Source organism: Crinia signifera, chromosome 3, assembly GCF_055691185.1.
Source record: "Crinia signifera chromosome 3, ASM5569118v1, whole genome shotgun sequence".
Lineage (NCBI taxonomy): Eukaryota > Metazoa > Chordata > Amphibia > Anura > Myobatrachidae > Crinia > Crinia signifera.
In genome coordinates this window covers 97,781,525-97,799,850 of record NC_139219.1, presented here as the reverse complement: position 1 = coordinate 97,799,850, position 18,326 = coordinate 97,781,525, and the positions used below count along the sequence as shown (strand labels likewise).

Sequence of the window (18,326 nt, the reverse complement as noted above, 5' to 3'; positions counted from 1 at the left end):
ACTGGTCCCCTCCAGGCTTAGCAATGGTTGAGTATTGTAACTTTTAGAGATGCCTCACAACACATCAGCCCTAATTAACATAACCATAGCAAATTATTACATAAGAGAGAATGCATGTGTAAAGATTTCCTATTTGCAAAGCTGCCATCAGCGCTCCCTAAAGAAATCATATGCCCAGGGGAGATATTGAAGTGGGTGGAAGTCTTTATTGACATAAACAATCTTTTTGTATAATCACTCCCACAAATGAGGATGTCATGCTTAAGTTTTATGGTTCAACATTTCTCCTTGCTTATTTACCAGCTACTAAATTTTGATAGGTCTTGGACTTCGTTCTATGTTACATAAATGCATTTACGTTTTTAATGCTGTGAATGAAATAAAGGATAGGTAAAAAGAAAAAAATGCAATTGTATTCTATATTGTTTAGTTTTCAAAGTAAATTTTTAGGCTGTGAATTGCCTCCCAACTTTATCCTCATCTTCTGTCTTGAGTATATAAGAATGTATGTGATTTTTAATTTCAACTAAATGTTTTGGTTTTTTTTTGTTTGTTTGTTTTGTAGACTGTTGAAATACCAGAACCAATAGTGACCTATCAGGAGGTGTATCCAGTGAACATCAATGCTGAAATTCTTGTACATAGCAACCAATTTGAACTTTGTGATGGCCAAGAATCTGAAGATGGTGAAAAAGAGGATGATGAAGAGGAGCACTTTGCCGCTGCCAATAATTTTACTTTGATACTTGAAGGTGATCAAGTAGATGAAGCTGTAGACCTAGAACCACTTGAACAAGCTATTCCTCATGATGAAGCACTGGAAGCACCTTCTATGGTTTCTTGCACTTTAATTGACGAAAATATACATCTACAGAATCCTATTAATGATGAATCCTCTGGAAATACCATCAGTGTTTGCAGTGAACAAGATGCAAAGAATATGGAAATATTGCCTTGTGTGCCTGAGCCAATTAAAAAGCCCATATCAGAAGCCTTATTTGGTTTGAAAGCTACTATAAGTAAGGATATAACGGCAGAAATTAGCAGTGAGACTGTTTATGAAAATGAGTCTGCAAAGAAAAATTCTCATACATCTTCTATATCACATGGAAAAGAAATGCAGCAAACACACTCTGACGATCTATCTGTGCCACTAATAACACCACCTAAAAACAAAGATGAAAAATCAATTACAGAATCCAACAAACTACAGACTTCACCAAGTAAAGATAATTCTTCACCTCTAAAACCTCCAACCCCACGCAGAAGTATAAGGAACTCCACAAAGTTGACTCCGAGTAATAATGATTCAGAAGTTCAATTCTCGACCACTCCCAGGAAAGGTGGTAGAAAAGCCAAAGAGACTACAGAAAGTCTAGCAACGTTACCAATTGTGCCTGAGGAACAGCTAACGGTTAGTACAATAAGGGTTTCTAGAAGGACAAAGAGTTCTGTATCTGAGAAAACCGAGACTCTGGCAGAGCAACGACAACTAGTTGAAGAAATTACACCAAAGATGCCATCCTCTCCATCAAGAACACGTAGAGGGAAAGCAACAGTTGATCAAATAAATAATGATCCTGTCGAGCTAAACGTTTCCATACCTGTGACGCCTACCAGAATAACAAGATCATCGAAGACGGTACCTCAAAGTGAAAAAGAAGCTTTTGTTAAGAATGTTGAAGTTGAGCAGCCATTTACTACACCATCTAGAAGCCGAAGGGGGAAAAATGCTGTAAATGAGTTGGTAAAGCATTTTGAACTTAATGCATCCCAAGCCACAAACAAGCCTGACTCCAGCCCACCTGTTTCTCCTAAGAGGCTGAGATGGTCAAGGATTAAATCCCAAAATCAGACTGATCAAAAAAGTTCTGAGGGAATGGAAAATATGAAGTCGCAAGAGGAAATGATGGATACACCTCGGAAAAGGGTGAGAAAATTTACCGCCAACAAAGCGGATATTGGGGAAACCACAGTTGTGCCCGAAGAACGTCTTTTAACAAATCAAGATCAAGTGTCTACAGCCATTAGAAGCTTCAACAACAAAAAAAATGCTGCAGTCAGACCATCTAGGCAAGATGCACTTCCTTTACTCTCAGAGGTCATTGTTGAAGAAAGGTTGCAGTTACCAGAGAGCCAAGACATCGTGCATAATGCTGGTATGGAGGAACAGAAGAGAAGCGCACGTTTTACAAGGACTAGATCTAGTAATGCATCTTCATTTCTGGGTAGTGCTGCTGTTCCATTTGAGTTCTCTTCTCCTACGCCAAAACGAAGAAAAAATACAAAAGGTTGGTTTTTGTTTTTTTTAGTATTTTTTTTATTTTTTATTATTGGTTTTGCATATGAAAGCAAACAAAAACATTACAATATATTGTAGATCGTTTTGTTACAGAAAAGGTGCACATAACATAGGACATATTTGTATATACATAAAGTCAAATGTTGACTCTCCATAGCACAGACACACAAATACCCGGAGGCGCCATCCAGGGCTTCGCGTCCAGCAGTATGTAAGAAAATGTAATATAACAACATGCCTTACAAGCGGTCACTAAGACCATCAAATTACAGTATAAAAGCAGACATCAGTTGAAAAACACCACTGAGCAGAATAAAATGGCTCGCTATCTAGACCCACTAACACTTAAAAATGAAAAACGCCCAAAAACCCCAAAGCCAAAAGGTTGGTTTTTAACCAGCATCTACTTAACTGTTGAGAAATTGTATGGCTGCATTTGTTAAAATTTTTATAAAGAGAATAGTTTTAGGTTAGGACAGGGCTAGCCAAACTGGTCCTAGAAGATCTACAAAAAGTTCATGTTTTCCGGACCACCTAGCTAGTGCACTGGTGTAAAGATTACTAAATGTCAAAAGTGTGGTACATTTATTTCTAAGACACATTTTACAGATTCACTGGTGTTTAAAAAACACAAACTCTTAATAGGTCTCATGTAATGGTTTGGCCACTCCTGGTTTAGAAGACTACAAAAACCATAAGCAAACATACAAATTGATCAGGGTATGAATTATTTTTGTAGTAATTTCACGGTTTCCTGTCATATGTAAATATTTAATGCACTTTGGCAGAAATTAAAGTATTATACTTGGATTTCACATACAGACCAGTGGAATTTTCTTTATAGTTGAAAGCAAAGAAGTCTTGTGACAGTCAACAATGTAGACATACCATGGGGTTGACTTATCAAGTTGTGTAAAGGTTGGAGAAATTGCCCCTAACAACCAATCCACTTCTACCTATTAATAAAGGGTACCTCAAAGTGAATTAGTTGTTATGGCCAACTTTTGCACTTCCAAACTGCGTGCTAAAACATCCTCTAAATATCTTCAGTTCTGATAGGCTTCAGCAATATTCAGATACTGTGTGTGTATGTGTGTGTGTGTGTGTGTAGATAGATATATAGATAGATAGATAGATATCTCCTGCTAGTAGCTCTTTGCATTTTTATATTTCAAGACCTATTGCAGACCGAGTAAGTTAATATCTTAAGCTGTGTACACACGGTGCAATGAAGTCGCTGAGCGATTTTGGCTTAAAATCGCTCAGCAATATATAGCTCCGTGTACTGGCTTAATATATCTCGGCAATATATTGCTCAGTGTCTCCTGTTCATCAGCGTATACAAAACAAATGGGTTTGAGATTCTGTTGCGCAATTAAAAGTGCTGCTGGCCTCCTCGACCACTGATGGTCGCTGATGAACAGGAGACATGTCTAAATGAGATACCTCAGACTTAAGTTGTGTGTGTATATATATTAAATGTAAATGTTCTTTTTATTTCACTTTAGCAGAACAAACTCCTTCTGCAATCTCTTCATTGGAATTACAGCAACATGTAGCCTCTCATTTTGTCTTCTCTCCACCCGCATTGAGGACAAGGACATCTAGAACACCTGCTAAAGTAACACTTGAGGACCAGGTTAGTCTTAACATTTGTTTTTATTCTGGTGGTGAATTTGTTACTCTTCATTTGCATTTGAGTATTTATCATGGGTAAGGATTATAATAGATGTGTTAACGAAGTTTTGACAAGATATATCCCTGAATATATGCTGGAAATTACAATTTGTTGCTTTTCTAATGGGCTCTTGTGCCACAGTGTTTTTTTTTTGTTTTTTTTTACTGAAAACTATAGGATGCATATGATTGAATTCTTTATTATTATTTTATTTTTTTTTTTTTATGTAGGATGCAGAAGCCCTGAAATCCCAAGAGACAGACGCTGAAGCCCCTGTACCAAAACGAAGGGGCAGACCTCCTAAAAACAAAGTAAAGAAACAGGACAAGTACGTAAGCTTACAATAATACAATTCACCTTCTCGCTCTACAATTTCACAAGTAGGGTCATTGACAGTCTTTTATTCCTAATTTAATTAAAATGATTGCTTATAATTGTTTAATTGGAAAGGGTGGTGATAGGTGTTGTATCTACAGAGAGGGGGAAGGTAAGGGTTATAGAAGGGGGGGGGGGTAGGCAAGGCAGTGGGGTATAGGTGTTAGGCACTTTCCTGGAGAGAGTTAGGATCAGCTGTGACTGGAGTTAAGGGTGCTGGAAGATAGGGTTAGGGGTCAGGGAGGGATAAAGTATACTTACCTGACTTTTGTCTGGATATCCTCCTCAAGGCTGGTGTCTGTATTGTGACCGCTGGCATCCCAAGCGTTGGTCATCCATTTCAATTCCAGCAAAGCATAAGGTAGCACACAGCAGCGGAACTCCCACCCAGTACACAGCATGCTAGAACATGGCATGCCAATAGTCCCCTCCCTCCAGCACACTGCATTGGTGTCCTGCACTTCTCTTTTTTTTCCTCCAGTCCACATAGATCGACGTCCCAGAGCATCAGCGGTCAGCACCTACTCACCTGCAGAATAAAGAATGTAGGAGGGATTCTACCCTCCGCAGCAGCAGCCAGCACAGCTCCCACTGCTGCACACATAAGGTGGTCTTACAACATAAAAGGCCCCCATACATTAGGCCGACTTGTCCTAAGGACAAGTCTGACCCAATTCTTCTCCGAGCCACCCGGCAGCTCCACGGGAGGCTCACATACAATTGAGGACTTGATGTGCCATTTTTTACATGTGATAAATATCAACCGGGGCAGTGCGGGCGGCGGCAGCTCTCAAATGAGTGGCCGGCGGGGGTGACGGTGAAGAATCCGTGCCGGTGGTAAAACAGTGGGGCAGGCTGTCAGTGTGCAGCGGTGATCAGTGTCCACAGCACCACAGCGGGCGGCGGTGATCAGTGTCCAGCACCACAGCGGCAATTACAAACTTAAAAAAAAAAAAGTGAAATGAATCTCCGGCTCTTGATTGGCTGAGAGAGAGCACTCTCAGCCAATCAGTGGCCGCGGAAGGAGGCCGCTGATTGGCTGAGAGTGCTCTAACTCAGCCAATCAATAGCTGAGCAGTCATTTGACACTTTATTTTAATTGCCGCTGCTGCCCGCCCGCTGTGGTGCTGGGCACACTGATCACCGCCGCCCGCCCGCTGCACACAGTGACAGCACGCTGATGATCCCCACCGCGGCTGCACTGCTTCCTCACGGGTACTTGGGGTACCCCCTTCACTCATTGAAGAGCTGCCTGCCCGCCCGCTGAAGGAGGTCGGACGTGATCGTACATGCTGTACGTCCGACCTCCTGATCCGGTCCGATGTGCACGGGACCGCGGATCGGATCAAATGTCAAACACATGCGATTTTGGTTTGATTTCACGCGATTTATCGGCCCAAGTGCCGAAATCACGTGGAATCGGTCCAAAATTGCATAGTGTATGGGGGCCTAAAGACCTGTCTGTTCAACTCCCCGGCAGTCCTTGGTTCTTTTTGGACACACAATGTACACCCAATCCGTCCTACAATATGTTGTACAGTCCAGCTGCTGCATACGACCAGTCATCTCACAATCGATTGTATGCACCTAAACTGCCACTCAAATGATGTAGATTGTATGACCAGTCAAACGACCGATTTACATGTGCTTAAAAGCACATGCAATCAGCTCCCAACTGATGCAGCACATCTGATCAGAGGACCAGTCCACCAACCAGCTGGACCTCGCATTGCACAATTGTGTGCACATGATGTGCACACAAGCTGCATATAATCCATCATACAACCAGTTGAGATTGTAGGATTGGGTACAATATCTTTCTGGTGTATGGGAGCCTATAGACAGCAGCCCCTCTGTGCCTGTGCAAGGCAGGCAAATGCGGCTTGTTAAGGAGTTTGTATATGGAGAAACAAATCTCACCCAACTTGCCACTCTGTCAGTGCTCCAAGCTGGCTTCTGCCTACCCCATGAGACATCAGAAGTGGCACAGAGCCCGGGAGTACCGTCACCATGCTCCTCTAGCCAAACCAAATGACACAACCAATCAATAAGCCAGGCACTATTTGTCCGCAGCCGCCAACCATGGTTTTATGACTGTAAAAGTTTTTTAAAGGCTCCTCAGGGGGTGGCTTGCGCCTTGCTGTGCCAGTGTTGCCCTCAGCCGCTGGGCCCTATATCCATGGCATCTCCTGCACCCTCCATGGTTACGCCACTGCTTCCTGCTCTAAAAGTGCCTAGCTCTGCAGTCATTCTATCTAGCTTATAGGTTTTCCCAACTTCTGATTGCTCACCATGTTACTGGTTGCTAATCTAATATTTAGTCTGGTGCTCACAGCATGTTTCCTTTGTTTAGTTAAAGTCTTTGTGCCTTTTGGAATGTTTAGAAATCTGTTTGGGTAGGATTACCATATCCGCCTTTTAGTACAGATATAGGACCGGTGTTAGATAGGTTGAACTCGATGGACTAACGTATTTTTTCAGCCTTAATTACTATGTTACTATGATTTACACAAGTTTTGTGGTTGGCTAAAGCCTGTTTTTAATCAGCCACAGAACCTGTGGCAATCCAATCCTTTTAGCCCCTTAACAAATATGATTAACTAAGAGGTGTAAATAAACCCACAGAGCAGTTCTTTAACTCTTCACGTTCACCCAAACATGGGAATGGGAAATCACTGCAGTAGCACGGAAAGTGATTAAGGACCTGAAGTGTTCCAGTCAAAATGTATGTAACTAGAATGGTATTTGTAAACCATAAAAGCACGGAATTCCTCATATAGAAAAGGAATAGAAATGGTAAACTAAAGACCATACAAAGAAGATAGATAGAACACTCCAAACCATACTTTCTATAACACCTCAGAATAGTCATGCAACAAGTTGCAAATGTAGTCACTATAGATATCACTCAGACATTTCTGCATGACAATTGCTCTGGTTTTAAACCTAGTTGAAGGAAGGCCTTGATCCAGAAAATGCATAGCATAGGACCTTGCAATAGCAGATGTTAGACAATGGTATCCCTAGTTACAAGTACAGTAATGGTGTGTACACACGGTGAAATTCCCTTGCTATTCGACTTAAGATTTGAGTGCTATGCAATCTTTGCTATCTCTGTACTTTTAACATACAATTCATACAATCTGCATTAAATTTGCACTATATAGTCATTACTGCCCTGTATATCTGGGTTTCGATTTGTGCTGTCACGGGAGTGTGCATCGGGATCGAAAGGTAAAAAACCTGTGAGATCTGCTTACGATCTGCATGCGATTTTGACTATATATTCAAAATCGAATGTCAAATCTCACCATGTGTACACAGCATAAAAGAGAAATTCTGGCCACAAATTGTGTACAATAAAGACAGATCCAATACACTTTTCCTTTTCAAAGCCTCCATTACCGGAGTAGTTCAGTTTTTAAATGCAAATCTCGGGTCTAGAAATAAACTCAATGTTCTTTTTTGATGGAAAATCTTTGAATCAACACATGTGTAGCAGAAAAAAATCCATTATTTGTGAAAATCCCCACCTATCCTCCAAAAACTAACCAGTAATTGGTGCTCCTTCACTTTCTGCTATATACTTTCATGGTGTAATATAGTTAAGTACATTTCCCTGGCTTTTTAAGATTTAATTGACATTATTACTATTTGTGTTACTATTGTTTTTTTTTTTCATATGGCATAGTGTTTCTTAACACCAGGAAGTGGGGGAAATAATGTCTTGCGTACAAGAAGAACATACAATGTAAACCAAACTCTGTACTCAGGAACCCCTAATGGTTCAAAGCTGTCACATTTTAAAAATCCACCAGTGACCTTGCAAACAAACTTCTAGGGGTACTTGAGTGTTTTTTATTAGGGATGCAGTCACTTAACCAACTGATTTTTGACCGGTCGTTATACACCCATTGACCATCAGTCATTATACCGACATGTTCAGTTGACTGACATTTAACAAGCTGATGGGTGCACATGAGTTTTCAAGTAACTTTTGCCTGATTTTTTTTGTACTTCACTATCCAAGGGGACATGGAGGGAGAATAGAATAGTGCACAGAGCATAGCGTGCCATGTGAGGTTCACTTGACATTGACACCAAAAACCATAGAAACATGTCAGGATGTTAACCTGTTGTGTTAAATGTCTGTATTTTGACTGTCCTATAATGACTGCCGTTAAATCATACTGAACCCTTTTTATTAAGCCCGGTGAAGTGAAAATGCACCAACCAGTCTGCTCCAAACATCCTGTAACTTTATCACTTCACCAGTCTTAAAAAATCAGCCCCTGAGTTTGAGGGTCACTGATGTAGGCAAAGTGTGGCTGTGAAACCAAATACTAGGTAGAGTACATGAGAGCTTACTCTAGCAAGAATTAGGGCAGTACTAAGTTAAGGAGTAGTTTAACTTTAGGAATTTGAGTTGTATTTAAATATATGAACCTATTTTTACTTCCATTGTTGCCTGTTTTATCCACTGCTTTTTTATTTTATTTTTTATATTTTTTTGCATATTGAATTTGAGTTGTTTTGTCTGCAGGCGTTCAGATAAGGTGGGTTGGTCACCACCCCCTGTAGAAATTCAGCTGCTTTCACCTCCAGAAAGCCCAACTGTCAAATCAGACGATGTACAGTCCTCATCAACGGAATCCACAGCTGCTCAAAAAAATCCATTAAAGAAATCAAGGAGAATAGTAACCACAAAACGTGTAACACGCCGGAAGATCAGATGATTTTTCCTTCCCACTCCCCCTTTTTTTTAACAAAATCTTAATGAGTCAAGTATTTGTACATAAAACAAACTGTAGTTAATATTGAAACATGCTGGTCGGGAGAATAATTTATATATATAATGTAAATGTTCTTAAATACAAAATTTAAAATTACATGGAGTGGAATTTCTTTCCAGATAAGGACGTTTTATTCTATTTTGTATCAATCTTCATACGTTTATAAATATCTATCTATGCCTTCATGGAATGTTGAATAAAATAATTAACAATATTTTACTTTGAATTTCAAAGACCATATTTTTTTCATATCTTTAGGTGTTACCTAGGACAAAAAAATGTTGACCTGACCCAAAGTAGTATAAGGCTTGTACTGTACATTGGTCATGGTTGCTTACTTTTTGTGTAAGTGGCCTTAAAAATGGTATGGAAAGAAGGTAGGGATTGGCTACGGAGGAGAATTCAGACAAATACTGATCTCGAAAGGCACAAAAGTGTGTGTATTCCATTGTGCAGAGCATTATTGTCTTGTCTCCATTGATTTCAAATGTGGCTATGCTTAATTATTGAAAATCAGCGTGGGGCAGTGGTTCCCAAACTTTTTTGAATCATGGTACCCCTGATTAACAGAATATTTTTCACGGCACCCCTAGGACAAGTTTCTCATTAATACAATCAGAAAATATTAAATTAAGCAAATTGTGTTTAGATATTATACCTACTGTCAGTTATGTGGTAATGATTCACTTCTGTTTGTCTACAATTTGCAAATGACATTGGTCATTAATTTGAATTGGTCCTGGACTACCAATCAAGGGCACCCCTGCAAGTCCTTCAAGGCACCCCAGAGTGCCACGGCACACAGTTTGGGAACCACTGGCGTGGGGGCTTCTTTTACACTTATGCTACAGCACGGGTGTCAAACACAAGGCCCGCGGGCCAAATCCGGCCCGCCAGACCTAGTCATGTGGCCTGCGCAGCCGCCGCCACCCACCCCCTCCTGGCGCCGATTACATTACTGCGGGAAGCCATCACAGTGTGAGTGTCACATCACATTCAGTGACACTCACATGACGACTCGAGACTGAGAGACATACCTAACAACGTGAGGAAGCCGGGTGACACCGTCACTCTGCCGCGGCGCTCGCTGGGAGGAGGAGGGAGGCAGGACAGTGGACACAGACTTGTTAGTGTCACTGTGTGACGTGCCCGGCTCCTCCTGTGGGCAGCTGCTACGGCGCTGCCATGTGTGACATACGCCCGCCTGACAGCAGTGCCAGTGACACCGTGACGTGCATGCTGCTGCGGCTGCCTGTCGGACTTGGACGCCGGCTCGGCGGTGAGCTGCCTCCTGCCTGTGGTGCCGCGCTGCGCAGCAGTGGCATCAGTTGGTTCAGTATATTTACTGTAAGTTCGGCAGTGGGGTGGGCACAGTTGTGTTGTCTCGTTGTCCAGTCTGTCCAGTCCAGAGTCCGTGGCCGGGCAGGCAGAGAGCCAGGCCAGCAGCACACAGCCGCAGCCTGAGCCCACAAATCTGCAGTGCGGCTGCCTGTGTCCAGGGTCATTATCATTATCTGTCCCACTGTCACCACCAGTCCAGAACTCTAGCGAGAGTCCTGCGAACCCAGAGGCCCAGGTCACCTGCTAGGCGATCTGACGTCACGTCACTGTGCCCTGTCCCAGGCCCCCAGCCAATCTCCCTGCTAGTTATTACTTACATTATTACAAAAAACAGTAATAATTGAATGCAGTGACAATAATTTATGATAATAAAGAGTGGACACATAGTCCTACAGATACAACCGGCCCTTTGAGGGTGACCAAACTGCTGATGCGGCCCCCGATGAATTTGAGTTTGACACCCCTGTGCTACAGAATCAGTTCAATTATGGGTAGTCACACTATACAGAGACCATGGGAACACTATTTTGTGTACTCTCCTTTGCAAAAGAAGATTCCGAGTAAATAAGATACAAGACCTCCCCATTCAAAATGCATTTTTTCCTGGAACTGCCTACCCTGCTGACCACAATTTCCTACCAGTGAGTCATACATATTGTTTGGGAGAATGTGACGCTTGTTTGAAAAAATTAACCAGCTGCAGCGTTCTAAGTCCCAGATGTTATCCACAGCAAAGCTGTAGTAAACATTGCCCTACAGTAATTCCATATCCCTGACACAGCACTGAAATGGTTTCACAATAACACCAAATAAAGGGTAATTGGTGCTGTGTACTGCAGGACTTCAAATGGAAGGAATTGGTGCTGTGTACTGCAGGACTTCAAATGGAAGGAATTGGTGCTGTGTACTGCAGGACTTTAAATGGAAGGAATTGGTGCTGTGTACTGCAGGACTTCAAATGGAAGGAATTGGTGCTGTGTACTGCAGTACTTCAAATGGAAAGAATTGGTGCTGTGTACTGCAGGACTTCAAATGGAAGGAATTGGTGCTGTGTACTGCAGGACTTCAAATGGAAGGAATTGGTGCTGTGTACTGCAGGACTTCAAATGGTGCGAAAAACTTGCCCAAGAATATATCCCTTTGCTAGTAAATACTGCTGGATAGGGATGGTGCTAGATTACCTCATTTAATAATTAGAACACATGGCCCCTAAGAAGAGATTCTATGACAGTCCTAGTTTTAATATACTCAAGGGCAAACTCATTAAAAAGAGGGGAGTTTTTCATTCAATTTAATCTATTGTCTGATCCTGTGACAATCACTTTTACAACACTAGTATCCATTAGTGCTTGGCTGTATTTGTATATATACTAAAAGAACAGTGTCTGTGAGCGATACTGGCATTTTTAGTAGATATTTTGGGGATCTCGCAGCGGCAGTCACATAATAGTCATGCCTCATGTTTTAATCAAAAACAGCTTGCAAGTAACATGCATTTTTTGGGGAAAAGATGCAGCTGGCATATCCACATTGGAGCTGCTGGCTTTCATGCATAGTCTGTGCAGTCACTCATTGCATACCAGAGACTAGTTGAGGAAGGACCCATCTGTATTTTGAAAACCTACGTGTAGAATCCACTTTTTATTTTTATGGAAATGTTTATTAATGTCAAACTATTACAAAATGTTTTGATGCAGGGCTGCGCATCTCTGTTGCAGGGGCCATACACATTTGGCAATCAGTGCTTCATTTCTAAGCTATCTGGACTAGGCATTCCCAACCACGGTCCTCAAGGCACGCAAACAGTGCAGGTTTTAGTGATATCCAGGCTTCAGCACAAATGGATTAATCAGAATAACTCAGGTACTAATTAAGTCACCTGTGCTCAAGCCTGGATATCACTAAAACCTGTACTGTTGGTGTGCCTTGAGGACCGTGATTGGGAATGTCTGATCTAGACAGATAGCTTAGAAATGAGGCTGTAATGGCCCTGTGTGTAAGAGGTTTTATTTAATGATAGAGAGTGGAAGGTTAGCAACCATGCTGGATCTAGTCATAATGCTGAAGGCTGGTCTGGAACCTGTTACGCTGAATACTGGGCTGGGTCTGTCCTAAGCCGAGCTAAAACTGAAATTGACACTAACTGGGCTGGAACCAGTTTGGGAAACGTTGAAGTGTAAGCAGGATTGCCAGAATCAGTGGTTAATGCAGCTATGACATGTCCTGTGGTAACTAAACACATTATAGTATTGCTGGACACAGTAGTAGAATCTCCGACAACTTGAGGACTTTGTATGTAGTGCTTCACTGTAGTAGACCGCTACAGCCCTCTTCTCTCACTTCAATTTCAGCTTTCACCTACTCGGTCTACCCACATATCCTCTCACACATAGCCGTTTATCTCTTCCAGTAGCTGGTGTGGCCATGGGAGACCAGTTCTACCATATGTTGGGTTTTAGATTTGCTTATCTAAACCTTTCTGTGGTTACTAATTAGATTAAAATGGCACCTTTTAAAAATAATATTCAAGAGCCTTTTGGTGACCTGGCAACCAGGCTTTGGTGTATGGAAGTCGAGTTACACACACGCCATTTTAGGATAGTATGGCCGCCATTTTGGTTCGCAGAGTTGCGCAAATAAAGTTTCCATACCCGAGTATGCGTGGCAAAGTGGACCAGAAGAGTAGCCATACTATCACACATAAATTCATAAATACATACTGACCCTAAGTAAAATATAGTTAAAGGTTTAGAACGCCACACATAGCTTAGTTAGCCCTGCATACATCTATCTGTATCGTGTTTAGTACCGTTCCGTTCAGCTCATTATGCGAAGTATTCCGGTCATTGCGAATATATCGCAATGTACATTGCCCGAGAGATATGGACATAATCCATATTCCAGAGACAGTTTCTGTTGTAAGTAGTTAACAAAGGAAACTAGCTCAAACCGGTTCTTATCCTTGCTGACGCCGAAACCACCAAACAAAGGACTCTTAAAGTTCACTCCCCTGCACCTGGTCAGACCAGGTACAGCGTCTAACCTCCAATCACAGTGGACCGGACATATGATCTCTGACCAATGAGAATGGCCTTTGACCTCCCCCTTCTGACCCTATAAGATAGGCGACCCAGAGCAGCCAAACTCTCTTCGGCACATCTACTTTCCCTGGACCTTCCTACCGGACTATAGTTCATTCCTGAACGATAGTGAGCTCTGACCGGACTGCGCTTCGCATATTTGATGAGACGGGTAAACGGTTGCATTAACGGTATTTATCCTTATTGTATTGATTGGCTGATTGTGTCTTGTATCTGTTTTCTCTCCCCTTAGCAGAGTCTGTTTAGTATTCATTGTTAGTATATTGTATCACCTGTTATACCTGTTTATTCTTATTTCTGTAACCCCCTTTTTGTCCATTAGGGACTTAAATACAAACCTTTTACGGAGTTCTAATCTCCTTAATCCTATTCAGTGGTCGTGTCTGTTTATTCGCATAATAGCGATAAGGTATATTGCGGACACAGTCCGATAAGGTATATTCGCAGATTAGAGACAAAGTACTGCGAAGGAATCTCTGAATAAGGTATTGGTTCTTGGTATACACAATACAATAAAAGGTACGCTACGCTGCGCTACGCTTTGTTCGCACGTAGTTAGGTATAAAGGGTACGTTGGTTGCGGACTTATTACGTAACCAACGCTTTTCACTTATCGTCACTCTGGTTATATTTTAATCACCATTAACAATTGGGGGCATCGTCCGTCCGCTCCACATTCCAGAACTCAGTACCAGGCGTGCGACCCGACCTATACCAGCAAAAGGGTGGAAGTATTTATTTTGTTTCCATTGCTGGATAGGCCGAGTCCGCGGCGGTGCGGGGTTCGGGAAGTGCTAGCGCTGAACCCGGAGTACAATAAGTGAAAGCCACGTGTTTTTAAAAGCATATCATACCTAAGTGTTTAGTAAACTGTACTTCTGCCTGCCACAAGTAGTTTAACGGGGTATAGTGTCTTGGGCTGCTTGTTTATTATAGTATATGTACCACGTGCGATAAGGTTCGCACACGTGGAGTCTGTGTTTATTATAGTACATAGAGGATCCCCTCTGTGCAAAGCTATAACTTTTTGTTAGTTACTGCAAAACCAGGGACTCAGCCACGTGGCGACAAGTCCTGGGCCTTTTTGCAGTAACGTAAAGCGTCTATTGTGTATTACGCAAGGTGCGCGCACACGTGCCCATATCGGGAAATTTTCGCATCTTTGTACGTGATTTACGGATTAAGTGCGGGATTTATTTCGCATCTTGATACGTAACTTTCGGACGGAGTTAAGGGATTTATTCCACATTTAAGCGCAATTACTGCGTATAGCGAAACCCGAGTGCAACCTTGCAAATACACTATAGAACACGTGGGTGGCCGATTCATCGGCGGCCTGTGAACAGTGCATGTACACACGTGGCTGTTCATTGGTACTGCACATGCAGCACACATAGGAACTCAAAGGTGAACAGTATTTAACCACTAGCTTTATTTAAACAGTATAACAATATACTGCGAATGAGGCGGTGATTAATAAAAGAAAATAAGTTTTTTTCTTTTTGTTCATTTTTTTTAAAACAAGCAACTCAAGCATTATTTTAATAGATTCCTATAGAGTGTTATAAGGGATTTATACCTGCATAAGTATCCAGTGAAAAGCTACCAACTTGGGAAGATTTTCTGTACAGAAATATTTCAAATATATGCATAAGACCAAGGTGTAACCAGCGCCCAGTGTGAAACATAACTGAGGCGAACGGGTGTGTGACGACACGACTCAAGCGCAGTGTAGTCCAGAGTAGGACAGTCCAGGTAGGACAAGGTTAGGGTTCACGTGACGACGTGCCCATAGGAACTGCCCCTTCAGTGGAATTGATTCCGCTAGGAGGGTACAAGAAGATACATCGGAACGCACTTGTTTCCGATTAGCTACTTTAGAAATCCGATTTTTGGGGGTATAGGAAAACAAGTTTGTTATACCCTGGAAAAATTGTGCCGCATCAAGCAAGTTGGCTAGAAGTTCGCTGCTAGTTGAAAGACTTGGTGATTGAGTATCATACCTCGTATCCTTCGCACCTGCTTGACTGTGGGATGTTCTAGGAAGCTGTAGAAGTGAGTGTTTGGGGAGCTCTCAGATAAGTAATAACCCACCGATATCTATTAAGCTGTGAACGTTTATTCCTGTAACTATGGGTAATAACGGGTCACGCTGTGATAACGTGCATGTTAGGGAGGAAGCAAGCCGGCCAAAAGGATCGGCTGCTTTTATTATGTGCAAGAAGCACGGTGAACTCGCAGTTGTTTACCAAAATAAATGGAGAAAAATGACACAAGGCAGCAAGTTAGAATTTCCCAGTGTTGGTAGCTTCGATCCGGAAATCTTATCGGCAGTAAAAGATGAAATATGCCTACTCTCCAGTCGTAAGGAGAGAGTGAAGCATATAAATATTCTTAAATTGTGGCAGAAGGAAGGACAGGAACAATGGGGAAACAGAGGTTTGGCAATACCTGACGCAATCAGCCACAATATAAATGCAACCGCCGCCACAATAGGAACAGCTCCCCCACCCCCATATGTGCCGAAGGGGATAATGACGCATAAGAAAGGAATAAGTAATAATGTATCCGTTGCTAACCTGTACCCTGTCTTATCCCCTTACAAGGAAACCCGAGAGGAAAACGAGCAGCTGTTGGCACTGGCCGTCTCTCATGCAATTAATATGATTGAGGGAAAAGCTCAACCCGCTGTTGAGGCCCCAGCACAGGAGGAGGAGACGGCTGATGCCAACAGCATAGTATCGGACTCAGGTAATGATGCACCACACAGCACAGACACAATTGACTCCCAAGCAGGTCCCAGTAATGCGAATGTGGTACAAACATACCCTGTACGCACACTGGAGGTTCCCTATGGTAAGGCAGACAGAGAGGGTGTGATACCTACCAGAAAGATGACCATGCTAAACCCATGGACACGGTTAGAGCTGCGGTCCATCATTACAGATTTCCCTGACCCAAGGAAAGATCTGGCAGTGTGCCAGAAATTTGTAAGGGATCTAGGAAACTCTGATGAGCCCACCAACAAGGATTGGAGAATCATGTTGAGGGCCTGTCTCCCCACTCACATTGACATCCCGAAATTCATTCAGGATAGTGGATTGAAAGTGGACAAGGAGATAAATGATGAGATCAACCAGGAGAATATACGCCTGATTAACTTACAGTTGGGAGTATATTTTCCTGCGGCAGTAGAATATAGCAAGATTTTCACCATCAAACAGAAAGATGGCGAAACTGCTGCTGATTATTTTACAAAGGCCTTACTGGAGGTATCAAAGTACACTGGTGTCTCCGAGCCTAAGGACGACCCCCACCTGAGGGAGATGATTGTCTCTGTGCTGGTGGAAGGACTTAGGGAAAACCTGAGAGCCAGAGTCCAAACTTCTTTTCCAAATTGGCGTGGAATGACAGTGGATGCCCTACGGGAATCTGCTGTGGACCACGACCGCAACATCAAGAAGCACAGGGAACTGCAAACTGACAAACTGATGATGGTTAGCATCCAAGCCCTTACTAATGCCCCAAACAAAGCTGCATACCAACAACCACGAAACACCAGGGACACAGGTAGAAAACCAATTATCTGTTACAACTGCAATAGGGAAGGTCATTACTCAGCTCATTGTAGGGCAGGAAACCCCAGGAGTTACCAAACACATAAGCGAGAATGGGAATCTCACAGAGGTGAGACACGGAGATACCCAGCCCCTAGACAATGGGAGGAGACAGACAGGTCACGCAACATGCCTCCTCCCCATCTGATGGCTGACACTGTGCTAAGGGCAACGCAGGTCAGACAATAGGAAACAGGTCATACCTGTATCCTACAGCCAGTTAGATTAACTCAACACCTTGGAGAAGAACCTCAGGTGAAGGTTGATATAGCTGGAGTAAGGCAAACCTTTTTGGTTGATACAGGGGCGGCCAGATCTGTTCTCAACACTCCTCTTCACTTGGGTTTCACTAACCAATCAGTAGCGGCAATTGGGGTAACAGGAAAAATACAACATTACCCACTGACGAAACCAGCAGAGGTTACAATCGGGCCTTTGCATACCAAACACTCTTTTCTGTTGGCTGCAGCGGCCCCGACTAACCTTCTGGGTAGAGATTTACTATGCAAAATGGGATGTGTCATCTATTGCACCCCCGATGGGGTATTCCTGGACACTCCTAAAAATCTTACACAAGAAGTGCAAGATATGCTGGACAGTCCTCAGAGGCTAATGTTGTGTTCTACTGTTGTAGAATCAAATCCATCTAGGGTAGCTGAAATTACAGCACAAATACCGGGTTCCCTTTGGACTAAAGATGGACAGGACGCTGGGCTAATGGCAAATGTAGCTCCAGTAGAAATCCGCTTAAAAGAAGGCAGGATAGCCCCAAAAATACCGCAATACCCTTTAAAACCTGAAGTTGAGCTAGGAATATTTCCAGTGATCCAACGATTGCTCCAACAGGAAATCCTAGTTAGAACTTCCAGCACGGCCAATAGTCCCATCTTTCCTGTGAAAAAGAGCGGGGGGAGGGGCTACAGACTAGTGCAGGATTTAAGAGGGGTAAACAAGGTAGTTGAGAGCCAATTCCCCGTAGTGCCAAACCCAGCTGTCATCCTAATGCAAATCCCACCTCATTGTACTCATTTCACAGTCATTGATTTGTGTTCAGCATTCTTCTCCGTCCCTTTGCATCCTGACAGCCAGTATCTGTTCGCCTTTACTTACAGAGGAGTA

General features: G+C 42.7%; 1 protein-coding gene across 2 annotated transcripts in view; it reads left to right on the top strand.

The window, feature by feature from the left end:
- The window catches only part of AHCTF1 (AT-hook containing transcription factor 1), a 63,636-nt gene extending 54,269 nt beyond the window's left edge, over positions 1-9,367 (top strand). The window contains exons 33-36 of one of the 2 annotated variants that reach the window (XM_083176257.1): positions 566-2,291; positions 3,814-3,941; positions 4,211-4,308; positions 8,899-9,367. In XM_083176257.1, coding sequence (XP_083032383.1) covers positions 566-2,291; positions 3,814-3,941; positions 4,211-4,308; positions 8,899-9,091 — 2,145 coding nt within the window. In that variant the 3' untranslated portion in view covers positions 9,092-9,367. Of the gene's footprint in view, positions 1-565; positions 2,292-3,810; positions 3,942-4,210; positions 4,309-8,898 lie in introns of both variants that reach the window. The other variant, XM_083176256.1, reaches the window with a different exon arrangement.
- Positions 9,368-18,326: the final 8,959 nt, after the last annotated feature.